Source organism: Pteronotus mesoamericanus, unplaced genomic scaffold, assembly GCF_021234165.1.
Source record: "Pteronotus mesoamericanus isolate MK-2021 breed Mesoamerican mustached bat unplaced genomic scaffold, CSHL_Meso_final contig_2, whole genome shotgun sequence".
NCBI classification, from domain to species: Eukaryota; Metazoa; Chordata; class Mammalia; order Chiroptera; family Mormoopidae; genus Pteronotus; species Pteronotus mesoamericanus.
The window spans coordinates 30,908,119-30,935,675 of NW_026555084.1; the positions used below are offsets into that span (position 1 = coordinate 30,908,119).

Here is a 27,557-nt window from a genome sequence, read left to right on the forward strand (position 1 = left end):
ATTTTTACAATGGAAAGGTCGGGTTTATATATTTCAAATTAATGCAACAAATATGCATGCGAAGCTCAGCGGCCGCGCTGCACAGAGGGCCCAGGCGACAGAGAGAACGGGCAGGTCGACGTCTGCCGCCGCAGGGCGCTCGTGGGGTGCTTGCGAGGGGCACACGGCCGGTGTGGGATCAGGGGGGCTCTTTTTTTCTAGAAAACTTGGCATGAGCTCTGTCCAAAAAAATCATAAGTTTCCAAGGTAAGTAAGTTGGGAGAGAGAGCGCCCAAAGCTTGAGAAAGAAAAGGTATCGCGCCACGCAGCTGGCCCGTTTGCAGGCCCAGAGGGAAGAGCGCAGGATGCATGGGGGCGGAGGGGACCAGCCAGGCCGGGCGGAGACGCGGGGGGTGACAGACGTGCAAGGGGGCCACAGGGACGGCCTTAGACTCGCAGCGATGGAGTCCGAGAGGGGTCCTGAGAGTGCTCGGCACGGCGCACGGGGAGGAGGAGATGAGCGGGGTTTCGAGCGCGAGGCCATGCCACAGATGGCCGAGCAGGACAGGGCAGTCTGCGTCGGGGGGACTGTCGGTGTCCCTCCAGCATATACATGATAAATAAAACCCAGTGAATCAGTAAGATTATCCTAAGGAGAACGTTTAGCGAGAAAACTAGAGGGGCCAAGATGCATCATCAGAAAATTCCCACTGGACACATCGTTTATTCGCCTAATATTTATTCAGTGACTACTCTGTTCAGTTGCTGATTACAGTGCACCAAATATGACAAGTCATATTTGCTTTTACAGCTATCATTTGGGCAGCATATAATAAACAAGACATAGAAGTTTTATAGCAAATAATAAGCTCTGTGAACAAGAGAATAAAGAAGGGAAAGGAAAGGCACTGCGTTATTATTTAGGAAAAGACCCAAAGGAGAGAACGGATCATACTGATACGTGGGGACAGCGTTTTGGCACAGAAAACAGCAACTTCCAGGACTCTGGGACAGGAAGGAGGCCGCCTTATTCTAGAAGGAGCAAGGGAGCCAGCCGGGGGTGGAAGGGTGTGATGAAGAGGTGAAGTTAGGGGGTAACAGAAAGCCACCGCGTGGAGGTTCATGCAGGCCATTAGGAGAACTCTGGACTTCTAGTGAGCTGTGAAGCTACCAGAGGGTTCTGAACAGAAGAATAACATGATATGACTGATGTTCTAAGTGTATCATTCCAGGCATCATGTTCAGAATATACATGGCAGAGAAAGGACACAGGTATCAAGAGCAGTCAGAAGGCTACTGCTGTCACCGGGGTGGCAGGTCTGGAGATGCTGGAAATGATGACACTCTGGGTGTACTTTCAGGATTGGGCGAATGTGACCTTACCAATATTTTGAATGTAAAGTAAAAGAGAAAGAAAGGAAATTTGATGACTCCAAGGTTTTTGGTCTAAGCATCAGGAAAGACAGAATAACCAGTTATTAAGAGGATTGTGGCCCTGGCTGGGTGGCTGAGTTGACTGGAGCATCATCTGTTACCCCAAAAGGCTGTGGGTTCGATTCCCAGTCAGGGCACATACCTGGGTTTCAGGTTCAGTCCCTGGTGGGGGCACGTACAGGAGGCAACTGATCAATGTTTCTCTCTCACTTCGATATTTCACTCCCTCTCCTTTCCCCTCTCCTTTCCTCATCAACAAACACACCCTCAGGTGAGAAATAAGAAAAAGAGGATTGTGTAAGTAGAATATTGTGCTCTCATTTCTTCTCAATTGAAGAAACTGTAGTTCGCAGACCATTTGAAGGAAGAGAGCATGACACGCGTGAGGCATTAAAACAAGACCAGTGTTGGAGCACAGGGTGAAAGGGATCGAGGTTTTAGGTGAGGCAGGAGACCACAGAAGGGGCCAGGTTAAGGACGGTCTGGTTGTGCACGTCCTATTGTGTAATTTGGTTTTCACCTGAAGAGCTATGGGAAGCCTATGAAATGCTTCAAGCGGGAGAGTCGAATGAGCAGATCTGCATTTATGTGAAGGCCTCTAGGCTGCCCCATGACCAGTGAGTTGAGGCGGCAGAAGAGTGGAAACAGAGGGACTACTTCAGAGCCACGAAGGCAGCTCCAGCGAGAGCCTCCGGGTGCTGAAGGGCGGAACAGTGAAAGGGGAGGCGGAGCGGGGAGAGGTTCAGGACATGAGACAGAAAAGACACGGTGATGGGCTGGACAGGGGGGAGGAAGGTAGGCAAGTTGAGAAGGGCTCACCTGTGGCTTGCGTGCCTGAAGAGCTAGTAAGACACTGAGACAGGAGACTCTAAAGGGAATCAGATGGACACAGACTGAAAGGGCTAAAATCATGAAGTTAGTCCTAACCTTGCCAATACGCAAGTAGAAATGTCAAGGAGAAAGCTGTACAAACAAGTTTGAGGCGCAAAGGAAAAATCTGGCTGCAGACATAGCTTCCTGCGTGCTTTGCATATTCGAACTCACGGGTCTGGAGGAGACCCCCTAGGAAGAAAATGGAGAGTGAGAACAGAACCGCATCTGGGCTTGTGAGAACATACCAGAGATCGAGTAGACAGAGGGCCATGTTGCGGGAATAAAGGCACACAAGTGTTTCAAGAACCAAGAGGTAGGCATCCATTTGAACGCATTTGAGAGGTCAAATATAAAAAGGACTGGAAACCATTCATTAGGGTTAATTTCCACGAAAGACCTTGACGACATCGGTGTGATTTGTGCGGGTGAAATTCAGACTGAAAAGTCAGGAAACAGGGCTGGACACCAGGCGGCTCTTTTGAGAAGTGTCCGTGAGGGGAAAGCTGCATGTACACCAGCGTGGGGGACGGGTTATGAGCTTGAAAGAAGGTCTGTAGTTTTTCTTGGAGGAATCCTAAATAGGTGTAAAACTCCAATGAGAAAATCCAGCGAGAGATTGAGTCCATAAGAGAAAACCGGGGTCACCAGTAAGCCAGCTGAAAGGGAAGGTAGGAGTGACGTCCGGGACTCAGCGGGAACCACCGGCTCTGGGAGGGAGGGCTGAGAACTGCGCTGTGGGGCTGAAAGCGGAGGAAACGCCTGCAGAGATCGTTACACTTACAGGTTTGACAGCAAGAAGAGGAGGAGGTAGTTATTTATCTGAGGGTTGCGCCCGCTCCCACCTGGCGTGTAGTGGAATAATGCACCATATTGTTCGGCTCCTCCCATTCGTGCTCGTCTGCTCAGATGCCCACCCTGAGGTTGCGCTTTGTTAGATGGGTGCGCTGAGATGGGGAAACAGTAGAATTTAGGGTACGACGGAAAGATTAGTCCAAACTGACTAAGGGGAGAAATAACAAAAGGAGAGACCAGCGGCGTGATGGTCAATTAAGACAGAGCATTCACCACCATTTTTGGTAACCGCAACTTGAACCCACAGCCCCACTCACCATGGGCAAGAATGATCATTCTTAAGTAATAAGGCAACATATAATTTTCTTAAAAATCCTTAGCATGATTTAAAGATTTACAGGAAGTTGCAAAAATAGTACTGTGTGTTTTCCATCTCTCTAGTTTTTGTCATTTCAACAATGCTACATAAATGGAATCATACAATAGTGACCATGAGAGACAGTTTATTTTCAATCAGCATAATGCTCCGAAATAAAAAATGTCATTGCACATATCAGGAGTCTGTTCCTTTTATTGCTGCTTAATATCCCATGGTCTGGATGTACGTACTTCAGTTTGTTTAACCATTCAACTATTCAGAACCTTTTTGGTTGTTTCTGGGTTTTGGCCACTGAAAATAAAGCCTGTTTTAAACATGGGTGTACATGATTTTTTTATGATTGTAAATTTTCACTTCCTGGGATACATGCACAGGACTGCACTTTCTAAATTATATGATGAGCACGCCTTTGGCGACTCAAGAAACTGCCACGCTCTCTTTCACAGCAGCTGCACGTGCCATTTCACATCCTACCAGCAAAGTCTGCCGGACCCAGCGTCTCCTCGCCCTCGCCGCCCTTGAGTAGCGCCACTCTTTTTTATTTTACTTGATCTAATGGGTGTGCGGGAAGAGCTCCATATTTTTAAATATATATATTTTTAGCCAGTGCCTGTGGTTGTTTTTATGTCAGTGAAAGGCAGACAAAAATAGAGCTTTGAAAGACCTAGGCTATAATCTGTAAAATGACATTTACTGCTGTTGTAAAACACTTTGCAGACCTGGATGTGGAGGCCTGGTTGGTCCTACCTTCATCCGTGACAGCTTGCCACTGACGCACATGCTTTTGAGGACGAAGCTCTAACACTACAGGCCTGACATTGCCCATCTCTGAATCCAGGCAAACCTGCAGGACAAGGTGGATTCTCACATACTCTGTATTGTTTTCTGGGACCATTACAATCCCTCGCTTCAGAACCTAGCCTAGAAAAGATAGTACAAATAATCAATTTTATCCTTTTTTTTTTTAGGTTAACTGCTCTTTTTTTAAAAAAATTAAAAGGCATTATATGAATAATGTAATATTCCTTTATAGTAAATATACTTTTGAAAATGTGGACTCATCAAATGGTCAGTAATAGCAGGAAATCCATGTTTACTTTTTTAAAAACTATGTACTTTTTTCCAATCCTTGAGCAATTTACCTTCCAGAATACATGAGACATAAAAGCTAACTTGCCATGAAAATTAAAAAGAGGAAAAGGCAGAGTCTGGGCAAAACACAAAGCCTACAATTCCCAGGAGGGAGGTTCTGTCTAAGAATGACTAAGAAGATGCTTCTAACGTCCTCACATAAATTCTTTAAAATTACTTGGGAAGGAGTTGGGCCACTGAGCCCACACCTGGAGGCTGAAGTGCCCTTGTCACACCCTGCCGAGGTCCGCTCTCAGGGTAACCGGTCAAGCACGGGGATCCTGCCGCGCTCCCTGCCTGTACATGTGCTGAGCGTGTTTTTATTCCCCATCACCCTTAGCTTGTTTTGGCACCGACTTTGCGCCCACGCCTTCCACTTCTGAAGTCCTCGCCTCTCCCTGCTCTTCTCATGGTTCCTTTAAGTGCTGACCTACTCTTTCTAATACTATCTCCCTGGTCGTCCAACACATTTTATTGGATTGAATCAAGAATCCACCCTGTGTAGGGTTTCAGTGTTTGTTCTTAGAAGGATTGGTCTTATTTCATTCTTTTTCTTTTTTTATTCTCAATGACAGTTGACATTCGACATCATTCTGTATGAGTTTCAGACGGCAGCGCAGTGGCTGACAGTCACGCACTTTACAGGGGGGTCCCTCTGGTATTTGCAGTGCCCGCCCAGCATGCGCAGTTATTGCAATGATGTGACGATATTCCCTGCGCTGCACGTTACATCCCCACGGCTGTTTCCTGACGACCGATCTGTACTTTTTAATCCCTTCCCCTTTATCACCTGGCCCCCCCACTCCCCTCCCCTCTGGCAACCATCCGCCTGACCTCTGCGCCGGAGTCTGTTTCTATTTTGTTCATTCTGCTCTTCAGCTTCCACATATAAGTGAGTTTTTACAATATATAAAATAAATAATTTGAGGGACTCATGAGTTTCCCCAAGTGGAGCAGGGTTCGAGGGGCACTTCTGGCTTTCTGACATGGCTTAGCAGAAAATCTTCGCATTTCACAAGGGAAGAAAAACCTGCCCCCCCGTCCCCGGGAGCCTGGCGTTTACCCGGGCCACTCGCGCGCTTGGCTGCTGACCCCGGCACTGCAGGTGCGGCTGCAGGGGCCCCACACGCTCCACTCTCCGGCCGCGTGTCCGGGTGCGGAGGTCCTGCTGGCACACTCTGCCGCCTTACACCACTATTCCAAAAGCTGTGTCTCAGGGGACCGAATCAGGGCACAGCAGAAAATCATTCACTGGCCTACAGAGTCACTGAAATTGCAATGAAATTGCATTTCCTCGAGCCCTACCCCAAACATTTGTCATTGAAAAAGACCCCCCGGTGAGGTGGCACTTGCTTATTGTCACGGTAGCAGAACGGTCCAGTTCCCCCAGATCTCTTGGCAGATCAAGCGGTCTCGGCAGGAACACAGCACACAGACATCTGCACCGCAGCCCCGAGAGTTCAGTACTAGGGACAGGGGAGGGGTGGAGGGGGATAAGGGATGGGGACGGCACAGGCCAGGACAGGAAAGCAAACACACTCCACAAACACAGCAACGTAAAGGTGATGAACAGGAAAAGCAGAGAGACATACAGATAAGAATGGAAACTAATACATCAATGTCCTATAACTAGAGAGAAGCAGAATTTTTGAAATCTAGCAATTTTGATTTGAAATGTCAGGGATTCAGGGTACTCTCTTGATAATGAAAAAATAAGTAATATTTAATTTTAGCACTTGATGCTTTTTTTCCCTTTTTTTCTGAGAGTTCTCATCAAGTTCAAACAAGTTTTCTTCTGAAAGCCATTTATTTGAAAAACCTGAGCAATTAACTCTTTGAAATTCTGTTGTTTCAATTTTTCTGCAGCTTACTTCATATCTATTCGCTAAGAAAGGTAGCGGTGAGCGAAGCGAGCGTGTGCCTTCTTTTTTTGTAGTGACTTTTTCATGAGCTGCAAACCAAAGCAGTGGAAGAGGCGGTTTCTGTGGTCGCCGAGGACTGGCTGCCCCGACCTGGTAGGTGGCTCATTACAGTTTCTCCTCAGGATCATGGCAAACGGGTCCAGTGTAAAAATCGATTGAACAAAATCATGTGGAGAATAACACGTAAAGATCAGGAAAATTTGACTGATGACTGCGTGGTGACGGGGGTTGAGCAAGCGGACCCTCCTGTCCTAACCGATCTTCCCGCACTGAAGGGCCCCGTGATTTATGAGGCATTTTGAGAAAACACTCTGACCCTCAGTTTTCCCATCTCAAAATGAGGGTGACAATCAAATCGATCTGATAGACTTTTTGCAGGGGTTGAATCAAGTGCTAAGCACAATCAGTGCATAGCCCATATTAAAGATGTAATAAAGGTTAACTATAACAAAAATAATTTATGGGTATTATTATATTAATGCTAGTAACAAGTTTCCAGACACATAACCAAAATTTTGTTCATTCTCATCTTCATTGATCTATGTTTCTTTAAAACTTATTCTGAGAATATGTTTTTAAATGTTTTTAGAAAACTTAGAAACTATGGTACATAGTTTCACTTGAGCCCAGACAATGCTTTTCTACGCAATAAAATAATTAGTTCCTACAGATCTTCTCTGATCATGTCAAATTTTAAATTCAACCTCTTTTAGAGTCAAGAAATTTTAAATATGGGCTTAAAAAAAATAAACCTCAACAAGTCAGGTGTATTGATATACTTAGTCTGTCATGAAACAAATTGAGATTTCATAAAAAGACCCCGTCTGAAAATGTCAAGAGAGGGACAAAACAGCCCCTGTGAAAACTTTCAAACAACTTACGGTTTTAAGGGTTAAATGATGTTATGCCATTCACAGGATAGAAAATCCAGGGTGAAAGCTGTCAAACTTCAACTGGTCAAATTGTTTCGGCCTACCTGAAAGGCATTCTCCCTGGGGTGAATGCCATAGCTCCTCGCCCGTTTAGCAGCAGGCTGACATAACATGCTGGGCGAGAGGTCGCCGCTGCCTACAAATATCCTGGGAAAGCCCAGGATCTAGACTGCACACCACTTCACCTGGACCAAAGCTGGCAGATGAAGAGAAATGGAAACAGATCTGCAAGCCAAATTTGCATACACCAATCAGTGCAGGTCACGGAAAACATCATGTCCTATTTAGAGCTCATCACCTTGCGGAGTAGCCTATCACCCACTGGAGGCAACGGTGAGAACCTGCTTTTGTGTCTTATAGGTCTACGGTGCTTCAGTATGGAGGCAAGTGTTAAATGTTTTCTTTCAATTATTTTACAACATATTCCAATGAGTTTGATTATAAAATGATCCTAATGATGTCTTTCATTAATTTTCTAGCTGTATGTTTTGTTTCATTTATATCTTTTAGCCTCAAAACAGATATTACACCTGGTTTAAACAATTCACAATTTGTCATATCTACTAATTCAGTTTGAATTGTGAAAATGTTATGAGGATATGTATTAATACAGACTGTTTCTGGGACGATGCATGATCTAAAAAGTTGATTATATTTCTATTCTCTCAAATTTCTATGCAGATATGTATAGGAAGCCCATGAAAACACCCAGTGGGAAGCAATCCATAAAGATGTCAAAGGAAACATTACTTTCTAATCAAATCTTCTTATATATACACTGTTGGATAAGAGAAGAGAGCAAGAAAGAAGGCATAGCAAATTTCTTATTGTGAAGATATTACAATCTTCATTTTATAATATAAAGAATGACAATGGTAATTTCAAGAATCTCAATTTAGGAAAGTAAATAAAATATGTTACATAGAACCCTTCAAAATACTCTAAAGTTCTAGTAAATTGGTGTAATACTTTCCTTTCCCCTCTCCCAATTTCTAGCAAATATCATAAGTTAAAAACATAAATTTCTTGGTTTTTACCAAATCACTTATCAACTCTTTAACCTCTGTTCACTATAAATGTAAACACAGATGACAGAATTATTTAAGAGAAAAGAAGAAAACAGGCTGCTTTTAATTTGGAAAATGCATAAATAGTGATTAATCCCTGTATTTACAACCATTTTGAGTCATAAAATTCTGTAGGCACCTTCTCCGCTTAATTATATGCTCTTAGGTAAGCTAGTTATACAGCTAGATTGACATCCCGTAACAAAATTCCCAGCTTTGTTTCTTGGTGAGCAGCCTATGGAGCCGGCAGCGTTAGTGCAAGGTTGCAAGCCTTCAAATGCCGCAGCACCTCGGCCCCTGCTGCGGAGCTGGAGGCTATTGTGGGGCGGCTCTGCAGCAGCGGCAGCGGACGGGCCTGGGAGGAAGCCCATGCGGCCTGAGGAACTGAGAAGCTCATCAGTTATTTCAATACACACAGCACTACAGCAGCACCACGAAACGGATATCATTAGCTCAATTACAGGGAAATAAAACATTTTACTTCTGATGTGTTTAGACACCTTGAGGATACAAATTATTCTCATAGATATCAGAAGAAAAGTAATAGCCAAAAACTATTTACACACCAGATTATAAAAAGAACAAGCTTTTATATGGCTAAAGAATGACAAAGGAGAATGGGTTGTGTGATATTTGAGGAAATGTGGCAAAATATTTGGATACCTTTGTTTTATTAGTGCTTTCGGGTTTCAGGGCTGATGAAAAGTATTGCTGGTGCACAGTTTTATGATTCAAGCAATAAATTACTCAGCGCAACCCCATGAGGCTTGGCCAGTACACACGCACTATTGTACTTTTGTGTATCATTTTAAAAATAAAACCAATCCAAACCCTCACTCTCTGTATAAGCTCCTAGAGAAACATCTGGCACCAAAAGGGAACAGCTGAGCCATGCCTCACAGAGGCTCCTGTCGGAAGAGCCATTTTCTTACTGAGTGCACCTAGTGATACACCATTTCCAACCTTTTAAAAGATATTTTGGACTCAACAGTTTGTACATTTTTTTCCTGTTTTTAATTAGAGAGATCATGGAAGTAATAAATGACTATGTAATTATAGCCAACAATCAAGAAATGCCTGGAGAAAAGTTACATTCGCCCTCACCTCCCTGTTGCTTTACTGCCGTCCGTCAATTCCAGTTCCCTCCCAGGAGTTAACTCCTAATTACAGTATGGAGTTTATATTTTCAAGCCATTTTGTATATATTTAAATATATATGCTTCGTAATGTGTAGTCACATCTGGATACAAGTTGTTTTTCCTTAAACCTCAAAAGGCATCATAAAGCGTCAGTTTTTCTGACATGCCTGGGTCCCGACCACCGTGCCTTGCAGACAGTTTCATGTGGGGACATGAATATATCTCTGCTTCATCCCTGTAATACCTACACTGTAACCACTGCTCCTCCGATGAATGGTTCTGTTGTTTCTCATTTCTTACCATCGCAAATCGTATTTACATTACCATCAGTGTATGTGTCTACGCGTGTGTGTATGTTACACAGCCATGTGCCTGTCTTGGTACATATGTGTAAGTACTTCCTTAGGACAAAATTCTAGAAGCAGAACTGCCAGATTTCCATTCTGTCAATTTTGCAAATCAATGTGTTTTTAAAGTAGTTCTTTTTTCACTAAATATTCACCCCAAGTAATCTTTATGTTGTTGTTTCTTTTCAAATGTAGTAAAAGTTCATGTTCTTCAAAAGCAAGGTTTCTGATCTTTCATCTGGAATAAAGTATTCTAATATTCCACTTTCCCTTCATAGAATAAAAAATTTAAAGCTATGGAAACTATTGACCTGATACATTTTGATTCAATTTACCACAACTATAAGTTTATATGGAGTCTACGTCCTTTGTTTTCTTCAAAAGAAAATTAAATTTTCAACAGCAATTATTTTGATTTGGAAATACGTACTAATAAATTCCTATAGCCTTATAATACATATTAAACAACTTACACAGCCAAATATTTACTAAATTTCAAAATGTCAATCAGAATATTTTGTTTATGATGCTTGAAATGACAAGGAAAAATTATACTCAGTGGCTCTCCTGAGACAATATTTTATACCTAAAAGTATTCATCAGTTCTGAGAAGTTTTCTTGAGCAAGTTACTATTTGTGACTATTTTACTTATGTTTGATTTATATAGTAAAAACTATGAACTCTTTTTTTGGCAAGGTAACACATATATCTGCCTCTCACCAATTCAGAGTCAACAACGATACAAATATTTGCATCAATATGAACAAAACAACCGTGGATTTAAAAAATATAAGCGTGAAAATTGAAAGTAGACGAAATGCTGAAATTTTTATACATACTGAAAGTATTCCACTAGTGTTAAGATGGATACATATGTAACCGGCAGCAGAAAGTGCAAGTTTCTGAAGCCGTATCTGACGTTCTGATTACCTTCGGGCCCCACAAGTGACTTACCTTCCCAGGGTCGCAGTCGGTCCCGTCCACCGGCGGGTCGAGTTTGGTTCTGCATTCCTTCTCGCCTTCCACCTTGCACCACAAGCCTGTGCAAATCACATGCTGAAAACAAGGGCATCATAACGAATAAGGAGGACATATGCCATGGTTGAGGTTAAAGCAATAATTTCTGAGAAAGCCATTTCAATAAAACAACAGAAATTACTTGGAAAAAAGTAGGCGTTAGGTACTTTTAATATTGAACTTATGACTGAAATAATATACGGCTTAGTTATAGTGATGAGAAGCTTTCTGTTCAATAGGTTTAAATATTAAGAATTCCGTTTACTATGTTTAAATGTTTTATCATTTCTTTTCATAAAACAGGGGACTGCAACAGTAAGTAGCTACAACAGAAAAGTGTGAGCTAAAAGTCCTTAATTACGCCAGTGCACGAGCCAGGGTGGTGGCGCTGGAGTGAGGTGTGGGGGTGTAGACAGAGAGCCCCCTGGCCTGCAGCCTAATCCCACCAAGCTCTGCTTTCCACGCAAAGCCCACGGCCAGCGACTCGAATCTCATTGCAGAGCCTCCCAGTGGACGTACTTCCATAAGCTGCCAGCCGTTTACCTCAGCAGGGATGCCTTCTAGGCCTCCAGGATACAGGGAGCTTTTTCTAGGGAGAACTTGAAAGGAATAACCAAAAAATACTGGGAGGAAGCAGCAGAGACACGGAAACAATGAAGGAGGAGAGCTCTGAGGAAACGCAGGATAGAAGACGCTCAGAAGCGTGAGCCACGGCTACGGCTGTGGCCACCCGGGGACGCCGACGGTAACAGCCACAGCTGGCACGCTCTTCAGGGCTCTCTATTTCTCTCAGACGGTTGCGTTTTCAGACGTGAGCAGATCATTTACATATCGCATAGACATAGGAAATCCATGAGGAATATTAAAGGGGGTGAAAGTCATCTATAGTGAATAGAGTTGTGTTGTTACCTATCCAGATATTTGGAGGAGAAGGTAGAAGTGAACTAGTCAACGGAGAGAGAAGAAGTGGGTGGCCGAACGGGAGACGAGGTCATGGAGGGGCGGGAAACCCAGCGATGGAGGAGGCACACGGAGGAGGGAGCCGTGACGAAGGTTTCGGGGGCAGAAGAACCAGATCTCAGTGCAGGAAGGACTAGGGTCTCCATATTTGGAGGGAGAAAGAAGCCACTTAGCAGTTGACCAGTAGGCTGATAAGATAAAACGGCTATTTTAGGAGGTTTACTTTGGCAGTGGTATTCAAAACAGACTACAGACCATGGCAAAGTTCAAATTAACATGACTCAAATCTATGAAATACTTTGGAAAAGATATATTTAAGCTAACGTTTTAAAAGGGTCTGCTACAGCTCTAACAACAGATTTGTCACAACTCCCAAAATACTATTTTCCTATACTTTCTTTTTAAATATTTAGATTTCCGAATATTTGTAAGCTCTTAAAAATCCAACCATCTAGCAAGAGTGTGCTATATTTTATTTACTTTGTATTATCTGCTATGACAGATAGTTTTCTGCTTCAAAATATTTCGTACATCTTATTATATTTAGAGTTATGAGTTAGCTTATTTTGTAATGCTTTTATTTGCACATATCATTTATAAAGACTTCGTCCAGGAACTTATTTACAAAAACCCCTAAATCACATTGCTTCTATAAGATATTTTAGACTCTTGAAAACAGGTTGACTGTTTAATTTACTTATGCGGACACATTTATATTTGAATGAACAGATCTCTAACCTGAGAATTTTAACTCCTAAAAGTATTTATGTATTTATTGACCTTTCTGGTAGGGACGTTTGTAATAATGGGGTCAAATACTGAATATTTCGCCAAAGAAGAATGTTGCTTTACTTATATTTAATAAAGCTTACATGTGTGAAAACACGGATTATTTTCATCGAGCTCATTAGTTAATGCACAGTGAACTATAAGGGCCAATCTTCGGTGCTGGGGCGCGAGGACCGCCCTCGCTGGGTGAACACGGTTGGTGGTCTGCATTCGACCTTGCGCCACCGTCTGCTGTTCAAACAGCAGGTGCTTGCATTGCCGTCCTTGCCAGACACCGAGAGCCTAAGAGCGCGCTTGGCAGCGGTTCAAGGTAAGCACAGTCCCGTCAGACAAACCTCCGAGAGGAGGTCTCTTCACCCATTCGTTCTGCGGGTCCAGGGATCTGTGGTGCATAAATCGCAGGCTCATTCTTAAAAATAACTCGGATCCAGAAGTTCAAACTAAACTGTCTTTAAAAAGCAAGAAAATGTTGAAGGAATGGAATGGGCCGTTTTTGACCTTCGGCGGAACATCTCAGATGTGTGATACTACAGCTGGGTAGTATGAAGCCCTTTCTTAAGGTATGAGGAGTGGGGTTGGGTATTTTGCTAGAACCAAACACTCCATGTGTTACAGGAGTCAGAGTTGAATTTATTCAACTTAATTGCTGAAACCACTTAATATGCCCATTAAGAAAAGAACGCTCAAACCTAAAATGCTTTGCGTAGGAATCCAGAACCAAAATGCGCAACTCAGCAAACGAATAAAAATAATACAACATCCGTTTTCTCTTCTTCCTTAACCAGAGAAGACCATTATGAGCACATAATATGAATTCAGAGTTTATCTCAAGTAGACTTTTAAAACTTTACATGAAAACACTATATTTTTTAAAAAATAATTTAAGTGGACGATTAATTGTTCATGGATAAATATCACAAAATTTATCTTCAAAGAAACCTGTACCCATGTCTTTTTTTATAGCGAATAATTCCATTAAGATGCTCTGAAATTTATGTTAAAATAAAAAACTTAAGTGCATATACAGGGAAATAACAATTCAATCTTGAACGTGTAACTCTTTGTTCTTCTATATATTTTTCTACAAAATACAATTTCAGTAACGTAAACATTTGATTGCAAACGTAATCCAGTATGGGATGGTATTTTCAAAACCAGTCTTTTCCATCACAGAACACCTTAGTATCATTAAGAACAGAAGACGAGAGAGAAGTATTTAAAGAATCAGAAAAAAAGAAATAATAAAAAGATGAAATCTAGTTCTTTATAAATACAAAATTGAAAATTAGTAAGACAAAAGAAGACAAACATTATTAGGAATAAAAAATGATAGCATAGTTACAGGTAATGTAAAAACAGAAATAGAAAGATTATAAACTTTATGACAACTTGACAACTTACATAAAATGGAACAATGTTTCTAAAAACTTACTAACGTGGTCCCAAGAAACAATAGAAAAGAAAAACTGTTTTGTAACCATAGGATAGTTAAAATTGATTGTTAAAAATCTTCCTGCAAAGAAAGCATCTGGCCCCAAAACTAACAATCTTTCAAGAAATTTAAATTCTCAATTTACATTACCTCTCCAGAGAACAGAAAAAGAGGAACTCTTCTAAATACACCTTATGATATCTAAACTAGACAGGGATTTTAAAAGAAAGTAAAAATAGTTATCTACCTCAGAACTAACTTAGATTTAAATATGCTAACAATGCAGTAAGTATGCAGAGGGTTTCATAAATATACAAAACAAGCTTTAACAGACTGAATGCAGCAATGCATAAAAAATGCCATGTACCAGGACCAAGTTGGCTTTTTCCTCGAAATGGTACTGCAATGTTAGAGATTTGATTAATGTGATCAAACACATCACCAATTTTAAAATCTGTAATTCTCACATCAATAGGCACAAAGCATATGATGCAATTCAACATCCATTAAAACATTGATTAAATAAGATCTCAGCAAACTAGCCACTGAAGGAAATGTTTTCATGATTAATGGATATTTATAAAAAATCTACAGCAAACATCATAAAAAACAGTGAAATGTGGAAAGTTTTCTTTTAAGATTAGGAAATGACAGAAATGGCATCTTGGCACCAACATAAGGAAGGGAATACATAACATTCAAAATGGCAAGAGAAAAAAATGTCATTATAGACTCTTAAACTTAAAATTTTATTCAAGATTAAAGGTCAAATAGAGACTCTCATGGAAACAAAAACTCAGTGTCTGTCACCGACAGATCTGCCCACAGGGATTTCAAAATGATGTACTTTGAGAAGAAATATGATTGGATAAGAAAGGACTGAAAAGCAATGGCAAGAAAAGAGACTGATAAAAATGAGAATACATAGAAATAAATGTTGACTAAATAAAGCAACAATAGTTGGATTTTAGACATTATTATAAACCTTTTTAATATAAGAACAACCAGAAATCTAGCTCATTTACATCCCCAAACTTTATTCCTTAACAGAGGAGATTTGGCTATTAACAGTTCCATAAGTTTGACTTCCCTTTTACCTTCCAATCCACATACTGCAGATTGTTAGTGGCAGAAGTTAATAGACATGGGAAGAAAAACATAGCCTATGACTAGCAAACAAATGAAGCAGCAAGTGGCAAGGGACTCCTCATTAGGGCACATCAGAAAGTGTTAGAGAAAGTTGAGCAGGAAGGGGAAATTTAGAGAAGGGAGAACTCTCACCACCTACTTAAGGAAGCCCCACAGAAAAAACAAGAATGAAAAGTGGGAAGAAACAATTGAAATTATTTGAAAGAAAAATGATCCAGAATTCCTTAGGGTAAAAGATATAAGATAAAAGATCCTGCCTGGCCAAGTGGCTCTGTCAGTTGGAGCATTGTCCTGTACACCAAACGTGTGCTGGTTCAACTCTCGGTCAGGGCACATACCAAGGTTGTGGGTTCAATCCCTGGTTGGGGCACGTGCAGGAAGAAATTGATGGATGTTTCTTTCTCATATTGATTTCTCTCCCCCCCCCTTTCTCCTTCTTTCTCTTTCTCTCAAATCAATAAATGTATCCTCAAGTTAGGCTTAAAGATATAAAGATTCCCCTTCTTGAATGAGGGAGTAAGTTCCCAGAAGACCAACCCTTCTGCAAATAACAATCATACACCGAGGACAGGATACAAAAAGCAACTTCCTGGTGGTTCTGGAGCGTGAAAAGAGGTAGGTAAATATTTTAGGGAGCTGAAAGATTGTCACACGTTGAGGTCATCATTTTTGCAGCTTTGACCTAACAGTGGCTTCTGGTCGTGGCATGACATTGGGTGGCTAAAGCAACAGTGAAGACAGAAACTGGGGTGGTCAGAGCTCACAAAAACTGAAAGGACAATTCCCCCAAAAAAGACTGAGGGAAGCCTGTCTTTAGATGGCACCCAACCCACACAGACATCAGACACGCTCCAAATAGCGAAGGTTAGGGAAGAGTTAACTCATCCAAGACATGAGCAGATCTACATGGTGGGCAAGACAAAGTTTCCAATTTGAGTTTAACAAACTTAATTGGCTTTGAAAACATAAAACAGAGAGAGAGAGAGAGAGAGAGAAACCCCACTCTTTGGAGGGAAAAAACAGAATCCAAAGTATTTGCAACAGAGATCAGAACATTTTCTGCACGCTGCCACACAGTAAATATTTTAGGCTTGTGGGCCATATGGACTCTGTTGCAACTATTCAGCACAGTCATTATAGCTCGAAGGCTGACAAAGAAAACATGTGGACAAACAAGGGTGACATTTTTCCAGCAAAACTTCACTTACAAAAACAGGCAGCTAGTTCCTAGACCACAGTTTATAAGAAAATAATAATCTAATATATAATATGTTATTAATGTATTAATATTACAGAACAAATCTACACAGGTAGTCATGAGAAAGTGTTGAATAGTCTTACTCACAATAGCTGAATTTCAGATGTCTGCATAGCGGTGAATTGTAAAACAAAATAGTTTATCTACCAGGGGAATGCTATTTAGTAGGAAAAAAATAATCAATTACTGACATACATAAAACATGTAAAGAATATATGAATTTTGAATGCAGAGGAAATTTGGTTTCTCCAAATAAGGTAGAAAAGGAAAAAGTAAAGCATATAAATAAACACAAACATAAAATAGGTTGACAATAAAAATCCTAAAAAACACTAATTTCAATAAATGTAAAAATGTTAAATTTGCTGATGAAAATTGGAAGAAGTATAACTTGGTTTAAAAAGAAAAATATAAAATCTAGCAATAGCTTTTCTCTAGTAGACACATATATTTATCTATATCAAAATCTATATTTATATTAATATCTGGAAAGTTTGAACATAAAGGTATAGAAAATATTAGCCAGGATAGTGTTTTTAATTCCAGACAAAATGTTTTAAATACGGATCATTAAAAAATGGAAAAGGAAAACAGGTCAAGTGGAAGAAAAAAACTTAAATGCATATACACTTGTAATATAACTCAACATATATAAGATAAAAGTGACAGAATTATAGGTAGAAATTAATAAATCAATAGAGCTGGCATACTTCTAGGCAAGATGATGGTGTAGCCAATGTGGTACTTGCCTCCTCTTGCAACCACATCAAAATTACAACTAAACTACAGGACAATCATTATTTAGAACCACCTGAAATCTGGCTGAATGGAAGGCCTACAACTAGGAAATTAAAGAAAAAAAACCCACTGAGACTGGTAGGAGGGGTGGCAATGCAGAATGGGCTGATCCCATACTCACGTTGGGCAGATAAAAATCGGGAGGGATATATTGGCTGCAGAAGTCCCCCTGAGGAGCAAGGACCCCAGTCCCACAGCTGGACCCCATTTTAGTGTCCTAGTGCCAGGAAGAGAAGTCCCCACAACTTCTGGCCGTAAACCAACAGGGAATGAGGCAGAAGGAGACAGAGCGCTGTTGGACCCCCAGAAAGTTCCTTGTTAAGGGCCCACGTACGAACTTACTCAGACTCACTCCACCTGAGCTCCAGCACTGGGACCGCAGCTTGAAATGCACCAGAGACATACAGGGAGAAACTGATTTGTCCAGCATCAGGACAAGACCTGGGGGGTCAGCTTTCTTCCTGACAGAAGCACTGGCAGAACCAAATAAATGACTCAAACCAAAATAAATGAGTCATTATTCCTTTGATGAGCCCTCCCCTCACAGAGCCAACAGGCAGGTGCCTTATCTGAGACTCTGTCACCCTGGCTCACACTATCTGCCCCACCCTGGTGATTCCTTGAGGTTCTGCCCCACCTGCATTTCTGGCCACCCAAATTGTCTTCAGTGGCTTTTCCATAAGAATGGCCTGCCTAAATTCGTGCTTTAGATTTTCCTAAAAATTTCTCAAACCAGGAGCATCTGGCTTCAGAGGGCTCTGTACTCTCACTAAGCGGCCCCAGACCTGGCACTAGCAGCAGCCGGCCTGGGTTTGCAGCTGAGCCCCCCCAGGGCACCTCCAAGCTCAGCGCAAGTAGCAGCCATCTGTGTCACTTTGTGATTCATGCTGGGTCCATGGCCCAGGCAGAACAGGTTGCTGCTGACCTTTGCCTGCTCCTGCCAGGTGACCCCAGAGCCAGCTCACCCAATGAACAGCTTCAGACCATGTCAAAGCACCACCCAACCACCTCTACAAGTGACACACGCAAGGGGTACACTTAGTGGGCCCCAGAGCTCGTTGAAGTAAGTCCAGCTCTTTAGGGTGGGTTCTTGTCCAGCTGATCCTCCACAGAGGTTGGAGGTCTATGGTCAGTGGTCACAGTCAGTCCTTGCAGTTGACTGCCCTGGGTATAAATCCTTCCCTTTGATGTGCCAGCAGCAATGAAGCCTCAACTATAAGAGGAGGGTGCACTCAGCCCACATGGAAGGTGCACCTTAATTAACCAGCTTGGGTGATAGGGGAGGCTGTGCCACTGGGCCCTACAGGACACCTACTACATTAGGCCACTCTATCAAGCCTGGCAGATGTAGCAGCTCCACTTAATACAATATAATACATAGAAACAAACACAGGGAGGATACCAAAATGAGGAGACACAGAAACATGTCCAAATGAAAGAATGGAACAAAACTCCAGAAAAAGAACTATACAAAATGGAGACGAGCAATCTACTAGATGCAGAATTCAAAACACTGGCTATAAGGATGCTCGATGAACTTAGTGAAAACCTGAACAGCATAAAAAAGGACCAGTGAGAAATAAAGGATACAGTAACTGAAATGAAGAATAACTTACAGGAAATCAAAAGTAGAGTAGATGAAACAGAATCAAATCAGCAATTTCGAATGCAAGGAAGCAAAAAACACCCAATCAGAACAGCAAAAAAGAAAACAGAATCCACAAAAATGAGGATAGTGTTTGGAGCCTCTGGGACAACTTCAAGTATACAACATTCGCATCATGGGGGCGCCCGAAGGAAGAGAGAGCAAGAAATTGAAAGCTTACTTGAAAAAATAATGACAGAAAATTTCTTTTAAAACAAAGAGCATTGATCATTTATTTCAAATATCTTTAAAAGTAAATACATAGCTTCCTTCCAGGAACAGCCTTACAGGTGAGCGGTGTCTGTAGTTATCTATAGAGTATGAAAACAGAGGTAGAAAAGACTTCCTTAAGTTTATCATCCTGGTTTCCTGTGTGTTCCAAAGTTGACATTTTAAGGATATCTTTGATTAACAGTATAAAGGAAATATCTTTAAAGCCAACTTTTTAAAAAGAAAGATTTAGAAACCACAGGAATGTTGATATACTATTGTTCATCAACTTTCTCATTTCCCAGATGGAGGAACTCAAGTCCAGAGAGCGCAAGTGAAGTGCCCAAAGTCCCTCCAGATGGACACCTACTGCTCTACCAGTCACATGAAAATATACCACATACAGGCTCTGGCCTCAGTTGGTTAGTGCATGGTCCTGGTACAGCAAGTTTGTGGGCCTGATTCCTTCTTTTACTCTTTCACTTCTTTCTTTTCTTCATTTTCGCCTCTTTTCTTCCCTCTTTCTTTTTCTTTTTTCCCTTCCTTCTTTCCTTTCCCTGGGCTCTGGCAAAGGCAGGGACAGAGTGAGCCAGAGACGCTCGAGGAGAGACCGGGGAAAGAGGCCCTGGGGAGAGAACTGAGAGAGCAGCTGAGGGGATCCCAGTGGTGACCCATCCCCCAGACAGCAGCAGCCATACTGCTCAGGAAGACCAGAAAACTTCTTTAACTTGGGGAAGGAAATAGGCATAAAAGTCCAGGAAGTATAGTGTCCCAAACAAGATGAACCCAAAGAGGCCTACACCAAGACACATCATCATTAAAATGCAAAAGGTCAAAGACAAAGAGAGAAGTTTAAAAACAAGAGAAAAGCAATTAGCTAGCTACCTACAAGGGAGCTCCCATAAGACTGTCAGTTGATTTCTCAACAAAAACTTTGCAGGCCGTAGGAATTAGCAAGAAATATTCAAAGAGATAAAAACAAGGTCCTGCAAACAAGATTACTCTATCCAGCAAAGTTATCATTTAGAATCAAAGAACAGCTAAAGAGCTTAGACTAGAAAAAGCTGAAGGAGTTAATCATCACACACTCAGTATTACAAGAAATGTTAAAAGGTCTTAAGAAGAGAAGAAAAAAATTTTTAAATATGACCAATAAAATGCCAATAAATACATACCTATCAATAACTGAATCTACAAAAAAAATAAACAAGCAGAACAGAAACAGACTCATAGAGATAGATGACATTTTGACAGTTGCCAGATGTGAGAGAGATTGGGTGGATGGGTGAAAAAGGTAAAGGAATTACAAAGTACAAATTAGTTGTTAGAGAACAGTCATGAGGATGTAAAGTACAGCATAGAGAATAAGACAATAATATCCTCATAAATATGTATGGTGCCAAATGTGTGTGAGATTTATCAGGATGATCACTTAGTAAGTTATATCATGTCTAATTACTGGGGTACATACCTTAAACTAATATAATAATGTATGCCAACTGTTATCAAAAAATAAAAATAACACAAATGAAAAATTTAAAAAAAGAGTTGATATTTTAACATGTCTGTCAGTTACTGATAGACCAATCAAACCAAAATAAGAAAAAATAGATATTTTGAATAATATTAATATGTTTCCTCTAAGATCCTGTGACAAAAATGAACTTTAAAGAACACACACACACACATTCTTTCAAGTATTCAGAGGACAATTACTAAAATTTATCGTGTATTACATTAAACAAGAAACTTCAATAAGTTTTAAAGAATTGGCATTATATTGGTGTCTCCATTTTATTGCAATGCAATAAAAGTAGGTATAAATAATAAAAAGTTATCTTTTAAAAATCCAAAATGTCCTTAGTGCTAAAGAAATATTTAAGCTGAAAGAAAATGAATATGCCATATAAAAATTTAATTCTGGAGTAGTGAAGAATTTGTATAAGAGGGGAAACAAAATAAAACAAAACAGAGCAGTCTTAATGAGAAAATTTGATGGATTTACCACCTGAAATTAAAAGACAAAGAACATCGTATACAAAGTTAACACACAAACAACACACCATGAGTATAGAAAGACCTGCAAATCCTAGGAATTCTCACCTAGAATATAGAAAGAACTGTAAATCAGCAAGAAAAACAGAAAATCCAAAAATGGGCCAAAATGAAAATAGGCCATTCACAAAGAAAGAGACATTACAAAGAAAAGCTCATGTCAATAAGAAGTCATGGAAAAATTAGTCCTGATGAAAGAAGTTAAAGAGCTAGATTATCCAGTCAAACAAGCTGGATAAGACTCAAGCACTCACAGACTAGCGTTAAGATTCAAAGGATAAGATGAAGCTTTGATTAGATGGCCAAATAGGCAGAATCAATTCTTGGTGGCTTTAACCCACCATAACTGTATAGATCTCATAGGAAGGGGGACTTTATAAGTCTACAACTTCCCAATCTCAACAACATGATTTATTAATGATGCTATTTTAGTTGCCCAAACAACTACTAGCCCTCAAGGGCAATTCCATGTTAAACCTTTTAAAGTCCAAATTCCCACTGCCTCTGGAAATCACAATGCCAAATCACAGTGGCTCAGTCTCCTAGAAGTCTTCACAGGATACCTAATTCGCTGTCAGCCTGTTCGATGAGAGGTTTTAGAGGTCCTACATATTTTGATGTATTGAGTTGATATAAGAGCAATGTAAAACTGAAACTCTCTATGTAACTTTTTAAGGTCACCATGTGATTCAATTACACCAGAAAGTTTTCTACATACTATTTATATCTATACATTTCACAAAGAGCCTAGTCCAACAGCAGCGGCAAGAGCCTTAAGGCTCCTGGCGGTCTTCGAGTTTTTAGCACACGTCCTTATTATTCGAAAAATGTAACTCTTCTGTGGCCGCTCCTTGCTGATCCCAGGGAAGCACCCATACCTCTGTGTTCTCAGCGAAGCTACTACAGGTGGCTCTTGCAAGGACTTGGTGCAGCTGGAGCTGGCTCGGCCACAAAACGCCAGGTGGCCTATGGGCACCAGGACTCAGGAACAAGGCTGCCCAGGAAGCTACCATATTAATGCAGATAATGCAGATCTCTGAGGTCAAGATGTTTCCCGAGCATCTTTACAGCTATGTCTTAGGGTAAATTTATCGTTAATCAGATCAGCATGTATGTAATGATGGAGTCTCTAGTGCTGGCGTATAAATGTTTATAAGTATGGAAGAGCAAGATCTAATACAAACACTATAGACCGACTAGCATTGTCTCTAGTATTCTACCAGGGCACACATTGCTGAAAAGCTGCTCTGAGTGCTCACTCCATGCAGCCTGGCAGTTACTCATAAGTGATTGGAGGTGGAAAGAGCCAAAAGGATGTCTGAGTAACTCATGTATAAGTTGTGAGACATAAGTTATCTGCCCTTACAGTTGGTTTTTACATCATCATATATTAATATTTTATTGAACTATGAATTATTGCATTTAATAAATTAATGAATTTGGTTAAGTCAATATTTTAGAAGGTTATCTTCATGTTATCTTGCCATGTCATGTAAAGGCACACCTCAAAAATATTGTGGGTTCAGTTCTAGACCACTGCAATAAAGCAAGCATGGCAATAAAGCGGGTCACAATGTTTTTGGTTTCCCAGTGCATACGAAAGTCACATGTACGCTCTACTATAGTCTGTTAAGGGTGTAATGCCATTATGTCTAAAACACAACGTACTGTAAATACCTCAATTAAAAGTGCCTTCGTACTAATAAATGCTAACCACCCTCTGAGCCTATTGGAAAGTGGTGCCGACGGGCCTCGGCTACACGGGTGCCACTGACCTGCCAAGCGCCATGAGGCAAAGCACAACAGAGTGGGACATGCCTGTACCTAAGAAGCAACTCTATGTTGGCGAAAAAGCAGGATCCCTCCGTGGTCCGTCATTTGACTGATTCATTTAATCATTTAACAGATACTTACCGAGCACCCTTTCAGATGCTAGGGGTACAGTGATAAAAAGGATAGACAACTCCTTTTAGGAGATTTGTTTTGTATAAAGTCTAGATGGCAGATTGGTAGATGTGGTAATTCCATGTGTATCCACTTGAAGGTCTAGGTATGTGCCTTAACAAGCAGAACTATCCAATCATCTACACTTATAAACTATTTCCCCTGATGTTTTTAAGTTATACTTCCTGACAATGTCTGTCTTGGACCTACTTACATCTACTTGGATGTCTAATAGGCATCTTAAACCTAAAACATGACCAAAATGCCATTCCAGGGTATTTTGCTTTCTGGTTCTTCTTGCTATATTCCTCCCAAGATAAATGCATGGGTTGCTATCACATTCCTTCAACTATCTAAACAAATGTCACCTCCTACAGGAAGCCTTTCAGGCCACCCACTATAAAATAGCACCATTCCTACCCTCCCACCCAGACTGTACTCCCTCTCCTTCTTACCTGGCCTTATACTTCTCCAAGACGCTTATCACCAACTGACACATTATATATATTTACTTATTGTCTGTTTCCCCAACTGAAATATAGGCTCCATAAAGGCGATCTGTTTCCTGCTGTCTCAGTGCATAGAGCAGTGTCTGGAAAGTAGCTGGAACTCAATACACATTTGTCACATCAGAGGCTGAGTCTGTAAATAACCTCTTCAGTGGCTCTATCCGTCTCTCTCTCCATCCATCTCTCTCTCCATCCGTCTAGTTCCTGCGCTGCACGCTGCAGTAATTTGGGATTGAAATGATCATTTTCAAGGGTAGTACGGAATTAGGTGTTGGAATCACAGGAGGCCAACCTCGCAGTTCTAAGGGACTCGAGAAGCGCATAATGCAGCCCCGCTTACCATTCTCTAGAAAGCATGGCTCAGAGGGAAAAAGAGCTTTGACTGCGGGGAACAGCAGACCAGAGGGATGGCTCTGGGAGGGCCCAGGGCTCGTGCCCCTCCCGCCGGACCCCGAGGCCTGCCCTTCCCCGCGGCCACAGCGGCCTCCTCCTTCCTGGCATCGCTATAAAAGTTGTCTTTGATAAAGATGACACACAGACAGAACTAGGGAAAACACATAGACTTTATAAATTAAAAATTCACACACATATAATTTGAGGGGGGGAACAAAGGAAAACATTTCTGGACACCTAAACCTAAAACTAAATTTTATTTGCAATATGTTTAGTTTAAAACAAGGCAGCATTTTAGGATATGGAGAAACTTAAATATAAAGTCCCATAAAAAACAGTTATATTTTCAGAGATGGGGAAAAGAAAAAGTCGTGGCGGTGGGTCTGCGAGGAATAATTATATAAATAAAGCAAAAAGCCCAGAAAAATAAATCAATTAAGGTATTACTTAATCCTGATGGTGTAGATGCTATGGCAGATAAAATTAATTCAGTTTAAATGCAGGAAATGATGTAAGGCCTTTCCACAGAAAAGACAACACGTAAAGGAGTTTAAGTGCCATAAGAGGTAGTGGAGCACAGCGCTTACAATGAACTCTGCTGTTTGGACTTGCATCTAACACTCCCTCTTAACAGGGAAAATAACTTAATGTATTATATAACTTCTACAGGCCTCAACTTGTTGATCTGTAAAATAGAGTTGAATAATAACTTTGGCCTATAATTGTTCTAAGAATCAAAAGAGACCATAAATGTAAATGATTTATACGCTGTGGCACAGAATTAAAAATACTGTAGAATGGTACTGGCAAAGTTTTACTAACTCTGATATATCATTATTTTTAAATTAAAATAATTTTAATAACTCTGATATATCATTAAACATAATGATCTATCATTAAAAATAATAATTTCTAAAAACTTTTTAAAACATTTATAAAAATAATCTAAAGTTTACCAAAACCATGTTTGTTTTTGGCCATTTGCTGGGTTTTCCTAACCCTCGGAGTACTTTATGAGACAGGAATGTTTTCCGTTTATCAGCCCTAGCAATTCCCTACAGTTGATGAACTGAAATTGTCTACTGCGCAATCCAGTGGGAACCGTGTGCCGTTTTACCAAAACGATAAGACTGTCAGCATGCGGACATGTCTACGCACAAAACCAGCCCTGTGTACCTCACATTTATTTTACCACGAAGACTTCGGAAAGAACACGGCACCCACTTTCTGCTTATCTAAAGGCCCAGAGGCGAGAGCAGGCTGAACAAGAAGACTGGTAGAAGGGAATAGGGAGGCCTCAGGGACAGCTCACACAGAGCCGACCTGGCCACTGCTCCACGGGTCCAGGCTCCGCCACGTGGAGACCGTGGGTGCCAGGTCGCAGTCGCTCCCATACACCCGTTTCTCCTGAGCATCGCTATTCCCAGATGGGCATTACATCATACACATGCTTTCACCTGTCACACTCCACACAGCTCCGGCTCCTTCACATGTGTGCTCACTTTAATCATAAGTCAAATATTCCCGGAGGGCCTACCCTGGGCCCGCCGCGGGGCTGGAGGCCAAGGGCGCATCCTCTGCCCCGGTGGAGCTTCCACACCAGTGTGGGGATCGACAAGAGGAGAAGAATACGCAAGTGAGCAACTCCTCTGTCAAGAACTACAGAGCAGAAAACAGGTCATAATGTCAGGTACTCTTTTCCTTACAATGGATTTTAGTCAGGTCAACAGCGTCCACAAGAGCGTTACCGTCAGCAAAGCCAAACTCCTTTGAAGCAATCATAGAAACTTGGAAAGAGGTGCAGTTACCAATTCACTGTAAGTGTGACTCCCAGTTTATTCCTGAAATACTGTGTGTGTGTGTGTGTGTGTGTGTGCGCGCGCGCGCGCTAGGAAGAGATGGGCAGCTAGGGGATTGGTAGCAGGAAGAGAGATGGGAAGAAGGAAGAGCAAATAGAGCTAAAATTCTTACATATTTAAGAAGGGCATTTTGTTCAGTCCTCCAGACTTCAGATTGCTAGACTGGAGCAACAGGCCTTGCTGAGTAATGAGTGACTGTTCGAATACTCAAACATAGAGCATCATATGTTTACTCTGGTTGGACTATTTAAAAATGTATGCTCTAATTTTTATTCTTACAGAATACACTTCTACCTTTTCATTTCCAGGGTTAAAAGACAACTCTTTCTCCACAATTACCTGTTCATATATTGATTTATTACTTTTTTACCCAGTTACCTACCATGTAAGAAAGTTAGAGATTTAAAATAGAAGCATTAAAATGGCATAAGGCAAGTATTTCCCTGACTTTGGTGCCATCTCTAAGTAGAAATTCTTGGGTCACTCCCTATTTATTAAACGCCCACATCTTATTTCTACACTCCCCCCGCCCCGTTGCTGGGGAACATGCAAAAACTTTTCTTAGAAAATCCTTCTTTCCATATTGGGGTGATTCTGAGCCATAAACTTTAAAATAAAGTCATCTTCCCCTCCTCTAATTAATACTTCTAAACAATGAATGTGAACATGCCCTTTCAAATCCCACTGGACACCACACATACCTGCATCTCTTGACAAAAGGAAGCCAGTGGCCCAAAGAGAATCTGACATTGCTCGTCAGCGGTGTATGTCATCCCTGGCAACTTGGAGGGGACCATCACGGAGTTGACACTCTGGGGACTTGTCTGGAGCAAGCAGTTACTGGCCTTTGACCTGGCAATATGCAGACATGGGCAAAATTCTGAATGTAATGTAAAAAGTTATCATTAGCATGCAACAGGAAATATTTCATAATATGAAAAATGTTCTTACTTTTACTTATAAGCACTCTTATTTACTGCTATAGGAAGTAGTCCATATATGACAATCATTGACTTATAATTCTTTAAGATAATCCTAATAGTAATAATAATCTTCAAGATACCAATTTTTCGGTTTATAAAGGTCTTTCCTATGGGTTAACTCAGCTAATCTATGTAACTCTGTAAGATGGCTTCCCATTTCACACATTTATAAGGTGAAAAACCTCAGGCTCAGAAATTGCCTAAAAGCAATGTGTGAAGGTAAAGTATCAACAACATTCAGGGATTTAAAGAATCTATGGAAATTGTCCTCTAGTATGTATTTATCGGACGAATAGGCACTTGACACTGTAGTACAATTTCCATTTAATTTTATCACAGTTCGGATTCCCGCGCTGAAGGCAGCCAAGCCCAACCCCGCGAGCTGCGCAGGGGCCCAGCAGGGCCGCCGGGGCGCGGCCGTCCCGGGAGGCGTGTGCTCGCGCGCGGCGCGGGTGCTGCGGCCACGGCGTCGCGGCGGAGGGCGGGCAGAGCACAACAGATTGTACATCTTTCAGAAAGCTACGGTAGTGTGACAACAGTTTTATTTCAGATTTTAATAT

At 41.2% G+C, this 27,557-nt stretch overlaps 1 protein-coding gene across 1 annotated transcript in view; it reads right to left on the reverse strand.

The window, feature by feature from the left end:
* Positions 1-27,557, reverse strand: part of ADAMTS19 (ADAM metallopeptidase with thrombospondin type 1 motif 19) — a 228,382-nt gene that overhangs the window by 70,554 nt on the left and 130,271 nt on the right. The window contains 5 exon segments of the mRNA XM_054568513.1: positions 4,205-4,244; positions 4,246-4,378; positions 5,652-5,782; positions 10,951-11,052; positions 26,716-26,866. Of these exon segments, the coding sequence (XP_054424488.1) occupies positions 4,205-4,244; positions 4,246-4,378; positions 5,652-5,782; positions 10,951-11,052; positions 26,716-26,866 (557 nt within the window).